The 18,501-nt window shown below is 37.6% G+C and overlaps 1 protein-coding gene across 8 annotated transcripts in view; it reads left to right on the forward strand.

Moving 5' to 3' along the window:
• LOC107150136 (ubiquitin-like modifier-activating enzyme ATG7) overlaps positions 1 to 18,501 on the forward strand; it is a 187,258-nt gene that overhangs the window by 3,715 nt on the left and 165,042 nt on the right. For all 8 annotated transcript variants that reach the window (XR_007341990.1, XR_007341991.1, XM_048787120.1 and 5 more), the window contains exons 4-7: positions 3,716 to 3,806; positions 4,490 to 4,634; positions 10,655 to 10,813; positions 18,261 to 18,455. Coding sequence is in view for 6 of the 8 variants with exons in the window: in XM_048787120.1 (XP_048643077.1) it covers positions 3,716 to 3,806; positions 4,490 to 4,634; positions 10,655 to 10,813; positions 18,261 to 18,455 (590 nt within the window). In the remaining 2 variants the exon portion in view is untranslated. The remainder of the gene's footprint in view (positions 1 to 3,715; positions 3,807 to 4,489; positions 4,635 to 10,654; positions 10,814 to 18,260; positions 18,456 to 18,501) is intronic.

Here is an 18,501-nt window from a genome sequence, read left to right on the forward strand (position 1 = left end):
TGTGCGTATATTGGAGGAATGTTAAAGATACCTCATCTTTTCTGAGACATCTTTTCTAGAATGCAAAAGTCAAAAGGACTCAGGATTGGCTCTGATGACATTTTATCAGTGATTCTGTGCTCTGGCACTGATGTCTTAAATAGAAATGTGGAAACATGGACAGAGTTCTCTCCATGGTCAGTTAAAGGAGAAAGCTGTTTTGCTTTTTAGTCTAGAGCCTTAAGAAATCTGCAGCCTTTCTGCAGTCTTTAGAGATTTGCATTGGATTTAGCACCCTCTTCTGGCATATTCTAAAATAGCTTCCCTGTGTTTGTTTTATTAAACCACAACTTAAAGATAGTTTAGAGAGACTGAGGTGAGAGTTAACTGAGATGTAAATGTGGCTGGTCTCTGTCCCTGGCAGGTCACTAGGCGCCTCCTACATGCCCCTCAGGTAGTGCTGACCCTCATTCTGTGGTGAGGCACTTTCCATTTTAAGTCACTGAGTTATTCTGAACTGCCCTTTTTCTGTTACGGCTAATTCTTGGTGCTGCTGACTTTCAAACTCAGGAACTGTTGCACACTTTCATATGAAAAAAGTTTCTTATCCAGTAACACCTTCAGTACACCTTCCTTCTGCTCAGAATTGAAAGTAGATTATTTAGTTTAGGAAAGGCAGTTTTTCTTCTGTTTTTCATGTAAATTAATGATTTTTTTCTTAGCTACAAATGAAACTTCATAATATACCAGTACCACAACAAAAAAGGGAAAACTTTATAATAAGCAAAACCAAAAAAAAAAAAATCTTATTCTATAGCATAATGTAAATTCCATGTATTCATAGTAGTACTCGTTAGTATAGTCATGTGCCATATAGTGACGTTTTTGTCAACAGCAGACTATGGTAGTCCCATAAGATTATATTGCAGGGTATACAGCAAGACAAAGTCCTAGTCTTCGTTTGGTAAGTACACTCTGATATTCACACAATGATGAAATCAGCTGATGACCTTTTCTCAGATCATGCTCCCACTGTTAGGTGACACATGATCGTATTTCCAAGATATACTATAGTTGTAGTGGTAAAAGAAATATTATTTTAAATATCCTGAATCTCTTTTTGCACCCCCATGATGCAGCCTATGCTCTCCATAGCTAATACAGTGTTCTGGCAACTGGCTGAAGAAGGGAGCAGGCACTGCTAAGGTGGGATGAGAGCCCCACTTGTTAGCTCCTGCCTTTCTTGTGCTCTTCCTGATTCTAATTGTGGGAGAAGAACATCTCATTTCCCGTAAAGACATTATCTCATTAATTTGGGGTGTGTCTTTTTTCAGTGGTGGGGATGGAACCTAGAGTGTTCTATCAGCGAGTTACACCCTCAGCCTTGGGGTGTGTCTTATGGGTAGGTTACAAGTGTGTGAGAGTCCACAGTGGATTGATCCATGGTTCTTGGGTATAATGCCTAAGATCAGGGCAATTATCTTGTCATGAAACAGGAGTATATAGCAAGGCAGAGATGGTAATTAGAGCAGGTTTATTGCAAGGTGAGGAAAAGGCAAGAGAAAAGAATATGCATCCCAGAGACAGGAATGGGCAGATCATCTAGGGACTGAAATGCATCAAAATGTTTAGGCATTGGGCTTTTGTTAGACTAGGGGGTGGGAGTTTTCAGTGCCACAAAACCTTGGAGTGGCAGGCAGCCGTGCCTCTTTGGGCCCCTGCCTGAGCACTGCTACCCATTTTGGGGCAGGCTTTGGCCTGTGTTTGGTGAACACTAAAGGCTTGTACCTGCATACTTGCCTCACTTTGCCTTTTCCGGCCTAGTGCCACTAGCAGGAGGTCATTAATGGTCAGCTGAACCTCAGAGCAGCCTGCGGGTCCATGCATGACCTTGGGAACACAGAGTGTGCCCCTACATCTATGGGAGAGAGTGTTCTCTTCAGTGGAATATGGAAGAAGTGAGGGGACCCCTCAGTGACTTTGAGCAGTCTGCCCATCTTTCCTGATGGATTTCTTCTGTAGCACCCCCTGCCCCGCGTACAAGGGCAGGGTGGGTTTATATAACTTTTTTCATTGTTAATCAGTTTAAATTAGAAATGGCTATAGCCTTTTGAGTGTGCAGATGGTTTAACTTGAAGAGATATTTGTTTTTTGTCTTACAATGTCTTATCAGTAAAGAGAAAAACAAGGCTGATGTCAGTTACAGTACTACAGTGTGGTTCTGTAGACCTTGTCAGATTCTTGTGCTATGCATTAGAGAAGCATTTTTAAAAATTTAACATGAGAATATTTAATGTAAGATTAGTTAACTAATTCATAGTAAAATATGAATTAGAAGATCAGAACTATTTTTCCCTAGAAAAGAATCCTGATATCTTCATCTCCTTAAGAATTTGAATATATTATTTTAGCTTTAGTTTTTCATAGCATTAAAAATGAAAGGACTCCATCAGAGTATCTGAGTTAAAAATTTGAAGTCACATGTGTTTTGTGGCTTCTTGCTGTGAATGACACCCCAGGCTGATTGGTGCCCAAGTAGTTTTCAAGGATAATCGGCCCTGGCTTCCCCTTGCTCATACTAGCTCAGAAACAAAAGATATGTCAAAGGAATCAACATCTTCCTGATCTCATAATTATATTGAGCAATACTATTAAAAAAAAAACAAGGGCTAAAGGGTTTCCCAAGGAAAGGAAAATGGAAGTGCTGATAGAAATCTAACATAAGAAAATGTAAAAGACTTTTGCAACAATAGAATCAAGCAGCACTTCCCTGAATGTGTTGTATCATGGGATTTTTTTTTCTTTTTCTTTTTGTAGTGGTGCTGGGGATGGAACCCAGAGCCTTGCACATGCAAAGGAAGTGCTCCACTACTGAGCTACATCCATGAGATTTTATTTGGTGTGTAAGGGATAATGGAAAGAGATTCAAAATGCTGTACATGATTGAAAAACAAAACATCAAGTTAAAGTGGTCTTTTTATTTTAGGCCTCTCTGAGCAAAATTATCTCCCTCATGTGCAATTGTGAATCTCCAAGTTTAGCTGGTATTAGGGAACTGGATATTGTATATAGATGTTAATATGGAAGTATTTACCAACTCTGTTTAACAGTGAATAAGGCATACTTTGGGAACCACTGCAATTGGAGTTACAGGGACCCCTGTAGCAGGAGAGGGCAGCTTGAAAGAGGAACAGTCACCTGGGTCTGTGATTTGTCTGCACAAAGAGGCACAGTGAAAGTTGAGAGGCTGAACAGTGGGACAGGGTAAGGTTGGGGAACAGAAGGGACATACTGATTTAGAGGTCCGAATCTCCATGGGAACTTCAGTGGAATGTATGCTGAGCTAATCAGGTTGCCCTGTTTAAGTAGAGTGTCTTCCACAGAATTATACCTACCAAATATGATTGTGTTTTTTGAGCAATTTTTAGGAACAAAAGAAGTAGAGGCTCCTTGGGCCAGGTTGAGGACTGTTTCACAAGCCCCTGCCCAGGAACACTGTACTTGGGTCTAATGGTCTCTAAAGAAGAACCCTAATAGCTCAGGAAAGTGGGAGAGGTAACTGGAGCAAGTAGATGGAAATTGCAGGCTCTCGGAGCTCTCTGAGAAAGAAGTGAACTAAAAGTTTATCAATGCATGGGCCATTGTAAATGTTGATCTTTTAAAAAAAACATGTTTGCTGCTTGACTTATTTTTATTCTTCCTTCCTTTGTTAAACTTGTGTTTTGTTTGCCTGAAGATTGTCCTAAAGCAGTCGGATGGGAAAAGAACCAGAAAGGAGGCATGGGACCAAGGATGGTGAACCTTAGTGAATGTATGGATCCCAAAAGGTATACATGTTTTGGATGTTCTTTTTGCCACTGGGGTTTTCATAACCAGCATGCAGAACAGGTTATGTTAGGTTGATACTGCGTTGCATAATTCAGTCCAGGGTATGCTGTGCATACTACTGAGTGTTGTTCTGCTCTTTGAAACCTACTGCTTAATTTAAGTTTGGTTATGAGAATTACCACAATGATACTACTATCTTTATTCATTGCTTTTTACTTTTGTCCTATTGGCCTCCATTGAAAGACATAAAAACCATATTTAATGGAAGCTAGTACCCTATTTAAGGGGGAATGTAAGTGTACTCATTATTAAGGAGAAATAGAAGAAATTTCTGTCTTTAATACCAGGAAGAACATTTCTCTGAGGTTGTTGGTGTGCATATTTTCATGGACCTGACTTGTAGTTGGTTGTATTTCTATTTTCACCTTGGCTGTTAGGAGCTCACTACCAAATTTGTGGCCCACAACTAACAATGGCAGAGAACTTCAATAATATGTATCCATATGGAACACTTTTATCCTCAAGCTACATCTTATTTTTTCTTTGCTTCCCCTTTCCTGCTTATTTACATTTGGTCTGTGATCTGTCTGCACAAAGAGGCACAGTGACTTTATATCTCTGAGGACAAGATTGGGGCACAGATAAATTAAATGACTAAAAACCTGAATCTCTGATTTTCTAGGTTAGCTGAGTCTTCTGTGGATCTAAATCTTAAATTGATGTGTTGGAGGTTGGTTCCTACTCTGGACCTGGAGAAGGTTGTATCTGTCAAATGTCTGCTGCTTGGAGCTGGTACCTTGGGTTGTAATGTAGCCAGGACATTGATGGTGAGTTTCAGGGGCTGAATGGGGCCTTTGAAGTTGTGGCTTCTCCTTTATTTTGTGGTCTCTGATTGCCTTCCCTCACCCACTTTACCCTCCTCTCCCTTTTTCTTTTCTCAGCATCTTTGTAATTATAAAAAGAATATATATCTTTATTATAAGATAGAAACAGAACGTCTCCCACCACCCCCATCCCCAGTTCCATTTCCCAGAATTAAAAGACTTCTTGGGCATATATAAATATAGAGAGTCCTTTGTCATCTTCGCCATTATTTAGCTATTTATTTATATTTTCAACAAATGGATCATAGCATACTATCTATACAAAGTTTTTATTTTTAACTTAATAGAAAAATAATAAATTATTGTGACTACCTTTCTATGTTTTCATACCATAAAAAGTGGTGTTTTGTTGTATGACTGTGTCTTTAATTCATATAATTGATTTCAGGTTATTTTCCATTCTTTTCCATTAGAGAGTCTGTTGGAAAATACGTTCTTTTGCTTATATATCCATGGTGTCTTTTCGTTAGGAAAAAGTCCTAAAAGTAGAGGTTTTTTTGGTTGGTTGGTTGGTACTAAGGATTGAATCCAGGGGCACTGAGCTACGTTCCAGCCCTTTTTATTTTTACTTACTTACTTACTTACTTATTTATTGTTGCAGTTGGACACAATACCTTTATTTTATTTATTTATTTATTTTTATGTGGTGCTGAATTTTGAACTCACACGTGCTAGGCAAGTGCTCTGCCACTGAGCCACAACCTCAGCAGCCCTTTTTATTCCTATTTGGAGACAGGGTCTTGTTAAGTTACTGAGGGTTTTGTTAAGGTGCTGAGGCTGGCCTTGAATTTGAGATCCTCTTGCCTCAACCTCTCAAATTGTTGGAATTATAGGTGGGCACTTTTGTGCCTGGCTTAGAAGTAGAATTATTTTTACATTAGAATGTACTCTCACACACCTCTCTCTCTCTCTCTCTCTCTCTCTCTCTCTCTCTCAATTTATTTATACACACACACACACACAAACTAAATTACCTTCCAATAACATCATACTAGTCTGTACTCTTGTGAACCCATGAGAGATAGCTTTTTTCTATACTCTTGTCAAAACTAGATAGTATCAACTTTTTGTCTTTTTCATCCCAGGCAGTTAAAAGGTAACATTTTATTATTTTAATTTACATTTTATTAATTAGGGAGTATAGGCCTTTATTTATTTTGAGAACTTTTTTTTTCATCCTTGTCCTTTGGGTTGTATTTCTTTAAATTTTTTTTTTTTTTAGAGAGAGAGAGAGAATTTTTTAATATTTATTTTTTAGTTTTTGGCAGACACAACATCTTTGTATTTGGTGCTGAGGATCGAACCTGGGCCGCACGCGTGCCAGGCGAGCGCGCTACTGGTTGAGCCACATCCCCAACCCTCTTTAAAATTTTTTGAAAATTTTTTTAGTTGTAGATGGACACAATATCTTTGCTTTATTTATTTATTTTTTTATGTGGTACTGATAATCTAACCCAATGCCTCACGCATGTGAGGCAAGCACTCAACCACTGAGTTACAATCCCAGCCCTTGTATTTCTTTATTGACAAGGTATCTTTATCTATATGAAGTTTTCTTTTTTTAAATTTTATGTTATTAAATTTATAGTCTTTTACGGAACCTTGTTTTTGTGGTTAAGTCTTTAGTGACATGAAATTTTATGTGTGTGTGTGTGTGTGTGTGTGTGTGTGTGTGTGTATGATGAGAGGTAAAGTCCCAACTTCTTTTCTACAAAATGAATAATCAGTTGTTTAGTGGCATTTACTTAATAAGCGAAATCTTAATTTTTCTCCCTCTACGAAATGCAAAATCCCCTTTTTATATCTACGTTCCTTTTTGGATTCTCTGTTTTACCCAGTAAAACTATATTGCTACTCAGCTTTTTAATTGAAATGACAGTGAATTTATAGGAATTTGGAAGAGGTTGACATTGTTACAGTATTTACCTTTAGTTCCAGTGCAAGGGTAGCTCTTAATTTATTTAGATCATCCTTGTCTTTCAGTAACATTTTTAAATAAAGGCCTTGCATTTGCTTTATTTATTTTACTTCTGCATATTTGACAATATTTTTTTTCTTTTTAGTTGTTGATAGACCTTTATTTTATTTATTTATATGTGGTGCTGAGGATCGAACCCAGTGCCCCACACATGTCAGGCAAGTGCGCTACCACTGAGCCACAGCCACAGCCCCATATTTTTTTTCTTTTAGAGAGATTTCTCTCCCATTATATTTTCCAGTCTGCTATTACTAGGATATAGGCAAGATAGTGAGTTTTGCATGTTTATTTTCATCTGGCCATCTTTCTAAGCTGTGTTAGTTCTAGTAGTTTTTTATTTGAATCTTTTAATTTTAATAGTTTAGTAAGTATCCCTTACCAACATTTATATCTGTGTTTCTTTTTCTATCTTGTACAAATGTCTAGGACTTCATAGTAATGTTGGGGAATAGGAGGAAGGGTTGACATTTTTGTTTTGTTACCAACTTTAATGTGAATGCTTTTACCTTTAATTTTGATATTTGATATTAGTTTCTCTTAAACTTTTTTTGTAAGTTAAGGAAGGTGATTTCTATTTCTGCTAGTTTATATCAGAAATGAATGTTGAGCTTTATTGAATATGTCTATCTAGATAGTCAAGTTATTCTAAGTGTTGAGCAGTTTTAGGATTAAACCCTACTTGTGCATTCTTCTTGTACATTATCATTTAATCAATAATGTTTTATTTATAAGTTTTACTTCTGTATTCATAAATCAAGTTATTCTCTAGTAATGTTTTTCCATGAGGTGTCTTTGTATGTTTATAGCTAACTTTTAAAAGTAAACTTGAAATTTGCTGCCCTTTTCTATGCCTCAGAAGAGTTTTAATAATACATGAATCATCTATTCCTTGATGATTTAAAAAAATTCACTTATGAATCCATCTGAGTGTGTTAATCCTTGGTAATTTTATTGGTGGGCTTGGGGCAGGGAGTTTTGGGAACTTTTACACACCTATCTGTGTTGATTGACATTTTTAGGTTTTATACCACTTTTACAACAAAACTGTACAATATAATGCACCCATAAGTATGTGGGGAAAAAAGATTCAATATCACTTTTTTTTTATATTTTTAATTTATTTTTTCATTTTTATGTGGTGCTGAAGATTGAATCCAGGGCCTCGCCCATGCTAGGCGAGAGCTCTACTGCTGAGCCATAATCCCAGCCCTCAATATCACTTTTAAGTCCATTTATTTTCCTAGAAAATTATTCATTTAATCTAACTTTAAAAATTAATTGATAACAAGTACATGTGGTTGTTTATTATCTTTTAAATCTTTTCTGTCTTTAATCTTCCCACATTCCCAAAGTTTGTTTTCTCTTTTTTCTACTCTTATTCAGACTTATCAGAGAGACATATCTATTTTAGTTATTTTTGGGAGCTGAATAATTGATGTATCAGTTCTATAATTTTTATGTTTTGTTTTGCTTTTGGATACATTAATTCTGCTAATTTCTTCATGGAATTTATTTTATTGTATTTTTGTTAGTTTTTGGACTATTAGGTGCCTATGTTTTCTTAATATTTTTTGAAATTGCAGTCAGGACAGATTAATTATGAAAATTTATAAAGTGTCAAGGTTACGAAGCAGGAAAAGAAAGTATTCATTTTCCACTTTTACTCATTTCCTTTCAGGTTTGTTTAATATGTATTTCCAAGTCTAATTTGATACATAATAATTTCCTTTGCTTTTATGAATTAGCATTGTAAACATTTCCTTTGTCATTAAAAATGATACTTCTTAGTCTTTTGTAATGATTGTAGAATAAACTTCCTTATCTGACAAAACATTTAATCACATCTCTAATTTCCTAAGACATTCCTCTCATATTTGGCACTAATGGTGTGTCTAGGTTTCTACAATTATAAATTATGTTACGAAGAATATCTTTGTAGTTGCATCTTTTGGCAGTATTTCAGATTATTTCCTAGGATAGATTGCTGGAAATAGGTCAAAGAATATTTTTAAGATCCTAGAAACACATTGCCAAATTACTTTCCAGAAAATTACACCAGTTTAACATTCTCAATCAATAATATTTTTTTTTCACTGCCACATCCTCACTGACACTGAGGGTTGTAATTTTCTTTAATCTTCAGGGATTAGCCCTGTAAACTATGTGGCATTCCAGGAAGTCAGAAGTTAAGTGTGAAAATTCATCTGCATGTGACTAGTTTACAGCATGTTTGCAGCTTATCTGGCTTTCAAAACACTGCCTAGCATGTTCTCAGACCATCTTCCCTGCTGTCCACTCAGGAATGCAAAAATACTTCTGAAATAAATATCCCAAACCAAGTACAAATGACTTTTGGATTTTTCTTACTTATCTTTCCCTCCATAGTAGATTGTTTAGCTAATGAATCTGGGTGTGTATATCAAAGAGTTACCAGTGGGCATCAAAACAAACAGCCCATACTAAGCTTACAAAAAGGGGATTCTAGCCTGTCATTCACAACCCTGGAGTGAGTCTTGGGTCTTCAATGACTGTCTCCCTGAAACAGTCAGTCTAACTGAGTTCAGAGTCCTGAGTTGAAAAGGCTTCTTAGATTGCAGTACAGTCATCCATCAATGTCCAAGGGTAATTGGTTTCAGGATGACCTCGAATATCAAAATCTGAGGATGCTCCAGTCTCTTATATTAAAATGACCTAGTATTTGCATAGAACCTACATATAACCTTTCATATACCTTAAATCATCTCTAGATTACTTAGAATACCTAATGCAGTGTAAAGATTATATAAATAGTTGTTATACTGTAATTTTTGGAATAATAACAAGAACAAAATGTGTACATTTTCAGTACAGAAGCAATTTTTCCCCCATCCACAGTAAGTTGAGCCTAGATTCAGAACCCTTGGATACAGAGGGATGACTTATATATGATCTGAAATATACCTATCTCACCCCCAGAAAGTAAGCATCTTCATTTGGGAGCAACTCTGGAGATCTCATTGATTCCCATCATTAACTAGATATATGAGTTTAGACAACTAACATCTTTTCTATGCTTCTTTACATTTCAGTTTTTATATCTGTAAAACAGACTGATTATACCAAGGATTTTAGAGATCCTCTCCAACTTTAAACTTGTGTAATTTTGGCCAGGCATGGTGGTGCACACCTGTAATCTCAGCAACCCAGGAATCTGAGACAGGAGGATCACAAGTTCAAAGCCTGCCTCAGCAACTTAGCAAGGTCCTAAGCAACTTAGATAGACCCTGTCTCAAGATAAAAAATAAAAATGGCTGGGGAATGTGACTTAGTGGCAAAGTGCCCCTGGGTTCAATCCTCAGTTTTAAGAAAATTTTTAAAGTATAGTTTTATAAAACTTTATGGAGATGCATTTAGAGTCTATGATATCATTAAAATTATTTATGAGAACATAAAATCATCCCCTAAATGCCCAATTATGAATAAGGCTTGTCCATCTTGGTGAAATAGGATGAAATGTTCTACATTATTATACAGTGGGAAATGACTTGTAAATCATTTTTCTAGAGTTAACTCAGGCCTTAAATAAATTTTGAGAGGAGTTATTATCTATACTTAATTATTCTTAAGGAAACCCAGGACATTTGGGGCTCTTGCTAATCCTTTTAAAATAGCAACATAGTTCTTATGGGATTCACTGTTTTTCACTTTCAAATGTTTTTTTCTGGTGCCACTGTCAAAAATTATGAAATATTAGTTAGCCCCATTCTGACATTTCTTGGTTTCATTACAACAGGAAACCTGGTACTTAGCATGTAATTATTTTGTCTTTTAAAGAAAGTTGACATTCTGTTTATCAAAAACTGAATTTGTACAATTCAGTTTCTGAAGTTTCCTGTATTTTGAGATTCCCAAGCTGCTTGAAAGCAAAACCCCTCCTAGGGATTTTAAGAGAGACACCATGTGAAATATTCATAGGAAGACACTATGATCTCCTGTTTCCATGCAGGGTTGGGGCGTCAGACACGTCACATTCGTGGACAATGCCAAGATCTCCTATTCCAATCCTGTGAGGCAGCCTCTCTATGAATTCGAAGATTGCCTAGGTGGAGGTAAACCAAAGGCTTTAGCTGCAGCTGACCGGCTCCAGAAAATATTCCCCGGAGTGGTACGTTGATGCTTTTTGAGACCATCACAGGTTTTTTCCTTCCATCTATAAATGTTTAAAAATCTTGGGGAATGAATACCTATGGTATCAGTTACAGAGAAACAGACACATGTCACTCCCTGACAGGCACTCATCATGTGACCAAGACTGTTACCTCATCTTTGAGCTAGAGATTAAAAAATACAGCAAGACTGGGCATAGTGATGCATGCCTATAAGCCCAGTGACTCTGGAGGCTGAAGCAGGAGGATTGCATGTTCGAGGATAGCCTCAGCAATTTAGTGAGGCTCTAAGCAACTTACAAAACCCTGTCTCAGAATAAAAAATAAAGGGGCCTGGGCATGTAGCTCAGTGGTAAAGCACTTGCCAAGTATATGTGAAGCCCCAAGTTCAATCTCCTATATTACAAAACAGAACAAAACAAAGACCTCTCATATATTCTGGTGAAAATGAAATGAAAAGTATATGAATGAATGTTTTGTAAGTTGTAAAGCATTGTGTAAATTTAATTTGAGTAATTTAGAAGTATGTATATTTTTATATCCTGTGCAGTTCTAAAGGGAATTTATGGTGGTCCCGATGTAGCATATTGTTTTTTTCCTATCACCAGACCTTCTTTGATAGTCACTAAGTATAGGTTTATGAAATTAAATTGAATGCAAGTCTGTGGAGGACAAAAATTGGGTAAGAAGTTGGATTTTCTTTTTTCTAGCTGCTGCTTATTTTTGAGCTACATCATTGGCTTTAGAAACATTAGATAATGAGAGATGTCATTCACCTCATTTGATTCACAATCTTGAGTTTTTTTTTTTTTCTTTTTCTGAGGTCATCTAGCTAAGATTCTACATCTTTTTTTAATATTTATTCTTTTTTTGTAGTTGTACACAATGACTTTATTTATTTATTTTTTTATGTGGTGCTGAGGATCAATCCCAAGGCCTTGTACGTGTAAGGCGAGTGCTATACCGCTGAGCCATAACCCCAGCCCCAAGATTATACATCTTAATGCTTAATCAGTTTATCTGACAGGAGTCAGATTAGGTGTCTTCCAAGCATCTACTTTTACTTAAGATGCCAGAAAGGCTCCCAGCCCTCACCAAAAAAACAAAAACAAAACAAAAAAACCTGTCTTTCCAAAGTTTCTCCATTTAATTGCTCAGTATTGATTCATCTGTTTCAGAAGTCTTTGCTCTAGAAGTCATGTTGATTGTTTTGTTCATTTCACCAGTATCCCTGAGGAATCATTTATTGGGTTTAATTCAACAGTATTGATTGAGTACCCACTGTGTACCCAGCCATGTGCTAGATGCCGAAATAAATAAAATAAGTCACAACCCTGTCCTTGAGGAGGGATAGTAGGTAGGTCTCTGCTGTCACAGTATTACATATCACACAATCCTAACATCTCATTTAACAACATTTATTTCCTACTCATGATTGTGCAGGTTGTTTATGGTTCTGTTGCTAGACTAGGTTGAATTCAGGACTTTTAGTCAGCTTCTGGTCTGAAGTGTGTGGCATTATTTCAAAATGGAGGCTAACAGATTCAGAAAGTCAAGAATCATATGTTTTCTCTTATACTTAGAAGCTAGAAAGAAAAAAAATTTAAGAAGGGACCTCATGAAAACAGAAAGGATATCAGTAGAATTGAAGAAGCAAGATAGGAGGAGGTAGAAGGGGAGAAAAAAGGGAGGAACTGGGAATGAAATTGATCAAATTATGTTACGTGCATGTACAAATATACCACAACAAATCCCACTGTTACATGTGATCATAATGCACTAGTTAAAACAGTAGAGGCTAAAGAGCCACAGTCACCTCAGTCCTGCTGTTCTTATAGTAGAAATAGACGCCTAAAAGAATTTGCAGTCATCATACCTCCTATAGGCTCAGCTGCATGGCACAGTGCAGGGCCTTTCCTTTCCAGTGCCTAAGCAAGGCTCAGGGTCAAGCCCAGTCAATGGGTTCGTCAGTAGACTCTGCCTTCTCCATGGGAGGTCCTGAAAGTCATGTGGTAAAGGGCTTGGACATGAAATTCTACTAGGGGGAGTAAGGGCGTAGTTGGGAAGAATGATCCAGTCTATCACTGGGGAGGTATTAGGTACTCCCCTCAGGGACCATGGAGACTTGGCTTCGAATCTGAGTTCTGCCACTTGTAAGTTGCCTGAGTTTTGCTTACCTAAATTCTAGCCATTATCTATGAGCCCATGCAATTCCCTGTTTATTTGTTTAGTTACTCTGATACTCATTCATTAGGTGTTTATTTAAGGCTTACCTTGTGCAGGGATAAGAGAAATGATGGACATTTCTCACCCCACCCCCTCAGCCCCACAGGGAGTTTATGATAGTTTAGTGGTGGGGAGGGGAATGGTCATTAATAAATAATTTCACAAATATGTACAATATTTTTTAGTTGCAGATGGACACAATACCTTTATTTTATTTATTTTCATGTAGTGCTAAGGATCAAACCTAGTGCCTCACATATGCTAAATGAGCACTCTACCACTGAGTCACAATCCCAGCCCCACAGATAGTTATAATTGTCATAAGTGTATGTATGATTCAAGAGCTCAGTTGCCAGGAGCGTGTGTGGCAGGTTGGCCTGAGCTAGATTAGGGGCTGAGGGTGGAATCAGGGAATCAGATCCTGAAGGGTGAGTGGGAGTAGGCTAAATTAAAGTAGCAGAGCTGTCTGTGAAAAAATCTAAGGCAGGAAAGAGTGTGATGCTTTTGAGGACCGAAAGAAAGCCGGGGTGGCTGAAGCTTAGATGTCAAAGAAGATAAAGGGAGGCTGAGGCAGAAGCAAATGCCAGATTATGCTGGGCCTTAGAGATCAAGTCCAACTTTTCTTGGGAAAATCAGCACACTGAGCAACCAAGCCTCTTTCTTAGCACTTACATTATGTTATCCTGTTTTCCCTGTTGCATTAAGGTGAGGCCAGGGTCCAAGCTTCCAAAACTTTTATTTGGTGCCTTATAAATAATAACTCATCTGAGTATTTGTATAATTTATCAACTTCGTGAAAAATTCTTATGAAACTGTATAACTTATTAGTTAACCATGAAGATTTTCTTCTTATGCTTGATTTAAAGTAGCTTTTTTCATCCAATATACCTTTATCGATCACCTTTCTTACACCAAGCCATGGAGAAAAGACCAGGCCTCCCTGACCAAAGCTTGGCCCTGTCTTCATAGAGCTTATATTCTAGTTGATCACATATATGCTGAATAATTAATTTTTAAAATTATAATGAAAATAGTAAGTATTAAGGAGGATAAGTAGTTAATCTGAGTTAATGAAATACAAAAGAGTGGGCCCTGTACAGGTTTGCTAGGCTAGAGAATGCTTTCTTCAGGCAGTGCCATGTGTCCTGACCTCTGAAGGAATTAATTAAAAGAACAGTTTGAGAGAGGTAGGCGAGAAGCAGAAAGTGGTGGGAGAGGCCAGAGGTCTAGAAGGGCATTCCAGGCAAGAGAAGTGGACTTTTGAAGTTAGCAGATGTATGAAATGCAGACTTCTCAGGCAATCTAATCACCTGGAAATGGTAGAAATCCTGGTTCTATTAATGCAGGATTGCCTCACTTGTTCAATTATTGCAAAATTCTAATCTTGGAACTTGAAGCCTAGTAACATTTGACTTGGAAAAAAAAAGTAGTGGGTGATAGGTCTTTTTTAATTTTAATTTTGACATAATACACTCACAGGAAGGTGCAGTGATACTGTCCTAGGAGGTTGTAAGCACCCATCCCCCAGCCACCCTTGGGTGACAGACCTAGGTGACAGGGTGATGTCAGTGGATGGCTAACTTGGAGAACCTTGAATATATTCTCCCCTAGAACTAGAAAGTCTGACTTTTACTTTTTGCGCTAAAATATCTTTGGCCCAAACTAACCGTTTTCTGACCCCAGACCCTCAAGTAACTCAAAGGCCAGATCTTAAGAGCCTCTTTATTTTTTTTTCTGCGTGTGATTCCTTGAGTAATCTCTCTCTCTCTCTCTCTTTTTTTTTTTTAGTACTGGGGATTGAACTCAGAAGCACTCAACCATTAAGCCACATCCAGCCCTATTTTGTATTTTATTTAGAGACAGGGTCACTGAGTTGCTTAGCACCTCTCTGTTACTCAGTCTGGCTTTGAATTTGCGATCCTCCTGTCTCAGCCTCCCAAGCCACTGGGTTTATAGGCATGCACCACCATGCCTGGCCAAGTAATCCCTTTTCTTTGACTCTCTGATGTAGGTGTCTCATTGAACTTTTCAGGGGGTCTTTAAAATGCTATATAAAATTACATTAAAAGAACTGCTCTACTGCAGATGCTTGTGCCTAATCCTGAGGTTAATTGGATAAGAAAACAATCTTTTATAAATCAAATTATTATTTGATGTCACCATTTTTTAAAGGTGAAACAATAAAATGTAGGCTTTAGCAGCAGACAAAGGGTTTTTTTTTGGTTTTGTTTTGTTTTTTGGGTGGGAGGTGAAAAACAGGGTCTTACACATGCTAGGCTACTACTACTGAGATACACCCTCAGCCCCACACTTGAGGTTTGAAAACCAGCTCTGGATAACTCCTTCTCATCCTGATAATGACTTGCTTTCTCACCTTAAATAATGTGCTCCCGGGCAAAGTATGTGAACAGCGAATGACTCTTTTTAGACAATAGGCTGTGGAAGATCGTGGGTCCCCACAGAAGGAAATCAAGAACATTTGTCCCAGTTCATTGTCTAGTGGTACTTTCTGTTCAGTGCCAAGCCTGAGGTACCCAAGAAGATAATTCTGTTCTTGCTGAGCTGGTGAAGCAGTGGCAGATACAAGTACAGAGAAGAAGGTCCAGAAAACTGCCTCACCTTCTTCAGCAGCACCTTGAGCCTTTTTTTTTTTTTTAAGCTGCATAAACTTAGGTACCCCTCTGAGATGCTGAGAAGGAAACATCACCAGGGGGCTGTGAACTAGTAGAGATTACAGAGGTCACACAGGGTCAAAAGTCACAGGACCCCAATTATAAGAGTACAAAGACCTCATTGAATATTCTGAGCCTGCAAGTGACAACCCAGAAGGAACATAGAACTAAAGCTAAAACTGTGAAGCTTCTAGAGAAAAGCTCAGTGGTCTTGTGATAGTCAAATATTTCTTAGAACCCAGTAAAGCAGGCTATAAATGAAAAAAAAAATTGTTAACTTGGGTTTTGTCAAAATTTAAACTTCTGTTTTTCAACAGACCCCAATTAGAGAATGAAATAACTAGCCAAACAGAGAGTACATATTTGGCAAACAACTTCTACCTAGAATACATGAACAATTACCACTCTATGATAAAATTCAAACCAGCCTTTTTTTTTAAGGGACAAAAGGCTTGGAGAGGTACTTACTTCACAGTGAAGATCTATGAATGGCCAGTGAACACATGAAAATGCTCAGTATCAATAGTCACCAAGGAAATATAAAATAGGATCATGAAGACATATTATTGTAGAGGTTAGGGATGTAGCTCAGTGATGAACATGAGGTCCTGGTTTCAATCCCCAACACCTGTGTGAATGCGCAGGCGCGCACACACACACACACACACACAAAAGAAAAGCTGTATCATTATAAACCACTAAAATGATTAAAATTAAGAAGACTTGACAGTGTTAAATGTCAGGCTGTGGAGCAACCAGACACTCTATACTTTCTGGTAAAACAGCCACAAGAAATTCAACATGCACACCTAACAATTACAGTTTCACTTTTCGATAATTTACCTAAGAGAAAGAACATACGTGCACTGAAATACTTATACAGAAATGCCCTTTACAGCTTTATTCATAATAGCCCAAATCAGGAAATAACCAAGCCAGCAAGTAGAGAATGAATGAAAAAATATGGTACAGTTATACAACAAAAAGGAATGTAATATTGATACTTAACGCTTCATTATGTTGCATGGACAAAGCCAAACATAAGTGAGTATATTTTTAGGATATCATTTATTTCAGATTCTAGAATAGGCAAAACTCAGCTGTCTTTGTTTAGTCATAATGTTGGTAGTTGATATTGGATAAGGAGGGGCACAGGAAAGCATTCCAGGGTTATCGAAGTGTTCCACGTCCTGACAGGTGTATGCAGTGATTACTCTTCAATTTGTCAAAATATGTTGAACTGTCCTTGTGAAATATGGGTATTTCACTTTATATAAATTATACCTCACCCTTGTTATACTTTTGAATCATCTGGGGAGTTTTAGAAAATAATGATGTCTACATCTACTCTCAAAGATTCCAATTTTAACAGTCTGGAGAAAAGCCTGTGATTGGGGGTTTTTAGAACCCTCATAAGTTATTATGTGCAGCAAAGATGGAAAACCACTGTATTGAAACTTGCTGAATTAAGTTTGTTGAACCTCTGGAGTATGGACCTAAGGAATGGGTTGCTTTGTCAGCTTACTAGCTGAAATTTCAGCCAGTAAAAGTTTATTTCGATTAGTGAAGTTTATATGGCTAAGGATCAGTTATTCAGAAGGTCAGAATGGGTATTGTGTAATTATGTGCCAATCTTGGTGTCATTAAACCTACGCAATAGCTTTTTGGGTCACACTCCCACCATTTAACATGCTTTGTCAGTTGTAATATGCCATTAAGTTATTATTGTTATTAGCACTGTAGGTGTTGCTTTCATAATATTTTATTATAGTAATTGGTACAAGGTAAATGCGTGATATCTCATGTTCATAATGAGGTCTTGGTCTTTATGGCAATCTCTTTTTTTAAATGGACTTGTTTGGGAATCTTTTTCTGAAGCTCTTGCTTCCTAGAATCCTTTCCTGCTTTGCTTGGAACTCCCTACCCCCTATCTTTTTGGAATCATTGCTGCCCCTCTCTTTAATTCCAGAGATTAGGCTTCAAGTTGAAGACAAGGAATAAATATCTTCAATCTATAAAATAGATTTTCCTTTGTAAAAAGACCTACTTGCTTTGCCCCTGAACTGTTTTTTTCAGGGTGAAGAGTTTTGGCAAATGAACAGAAAAGTTGATGTTTTCACACACTTCCCTGTGGCCAGAGGAATGAGGGGGGATTAAGGGTACAGATGGTGACTCTAGAACACTTTCTTTTCTATGAGAAGTTAATGTCCCTGGCTTCATCAGTGTTCACGTGTGGTTCACTGTTAAAATAAGGCAAGAGGGCTGGGGCTGTAGCTCAGTGGTAGAGCACTTGCTTAGCATATGTGAGGCCTTGGTTCAATCCCCCGTACCAGAAAAGGTTCAAGGAAGATTTGCAGCTTGTCTTGATTTTTAAGAGGTGAAAGAGGTGGAAGGCATAGGTAGGGTAAAGAAAAAGCAGAATTACGGTACACAGAAATTTCTAGTTTAAGTGACCACATATATGTGCTGGTAGCTGTGGGGAAATATGGTCTTGAGAACTCACCCGTACCTTTGCCTCAGACATAAATACATTCGAGTGTTTTCCTAGAATGCCAGAGGGTTCAACATGAGCATCCCCATGCCGGGTCATCCAGTGAACTTCTCCAACATCACCCTGGAGCAAGCCCGCAAGGATGTAGAGCAGCTGGAGCAGCTCATTGAAAGCCATGATGTTATCTTCCTGTTGATGGACACCAGGGAAAGCCGGTGGCTTCCTGCAGTCATTGCTGCAAGCAAGAGAAAGGTAGTGTGTGGAACCAGGGGTGCTTGTCCCTGTGACTTAATGCACC

This window comes from Marmota marmota, unplaced genomic scaffold, assembly GCF_001458135.2.
Source record: "Marmota marmota marmota unplaced genomic scaffold, marMar, whole genome shotgun sequence".
NCBI lineage: Eukaryota > Metazoa > Chordata > Mammalia > Rodentia > Sciuridae > Marmota > Marmota marmota.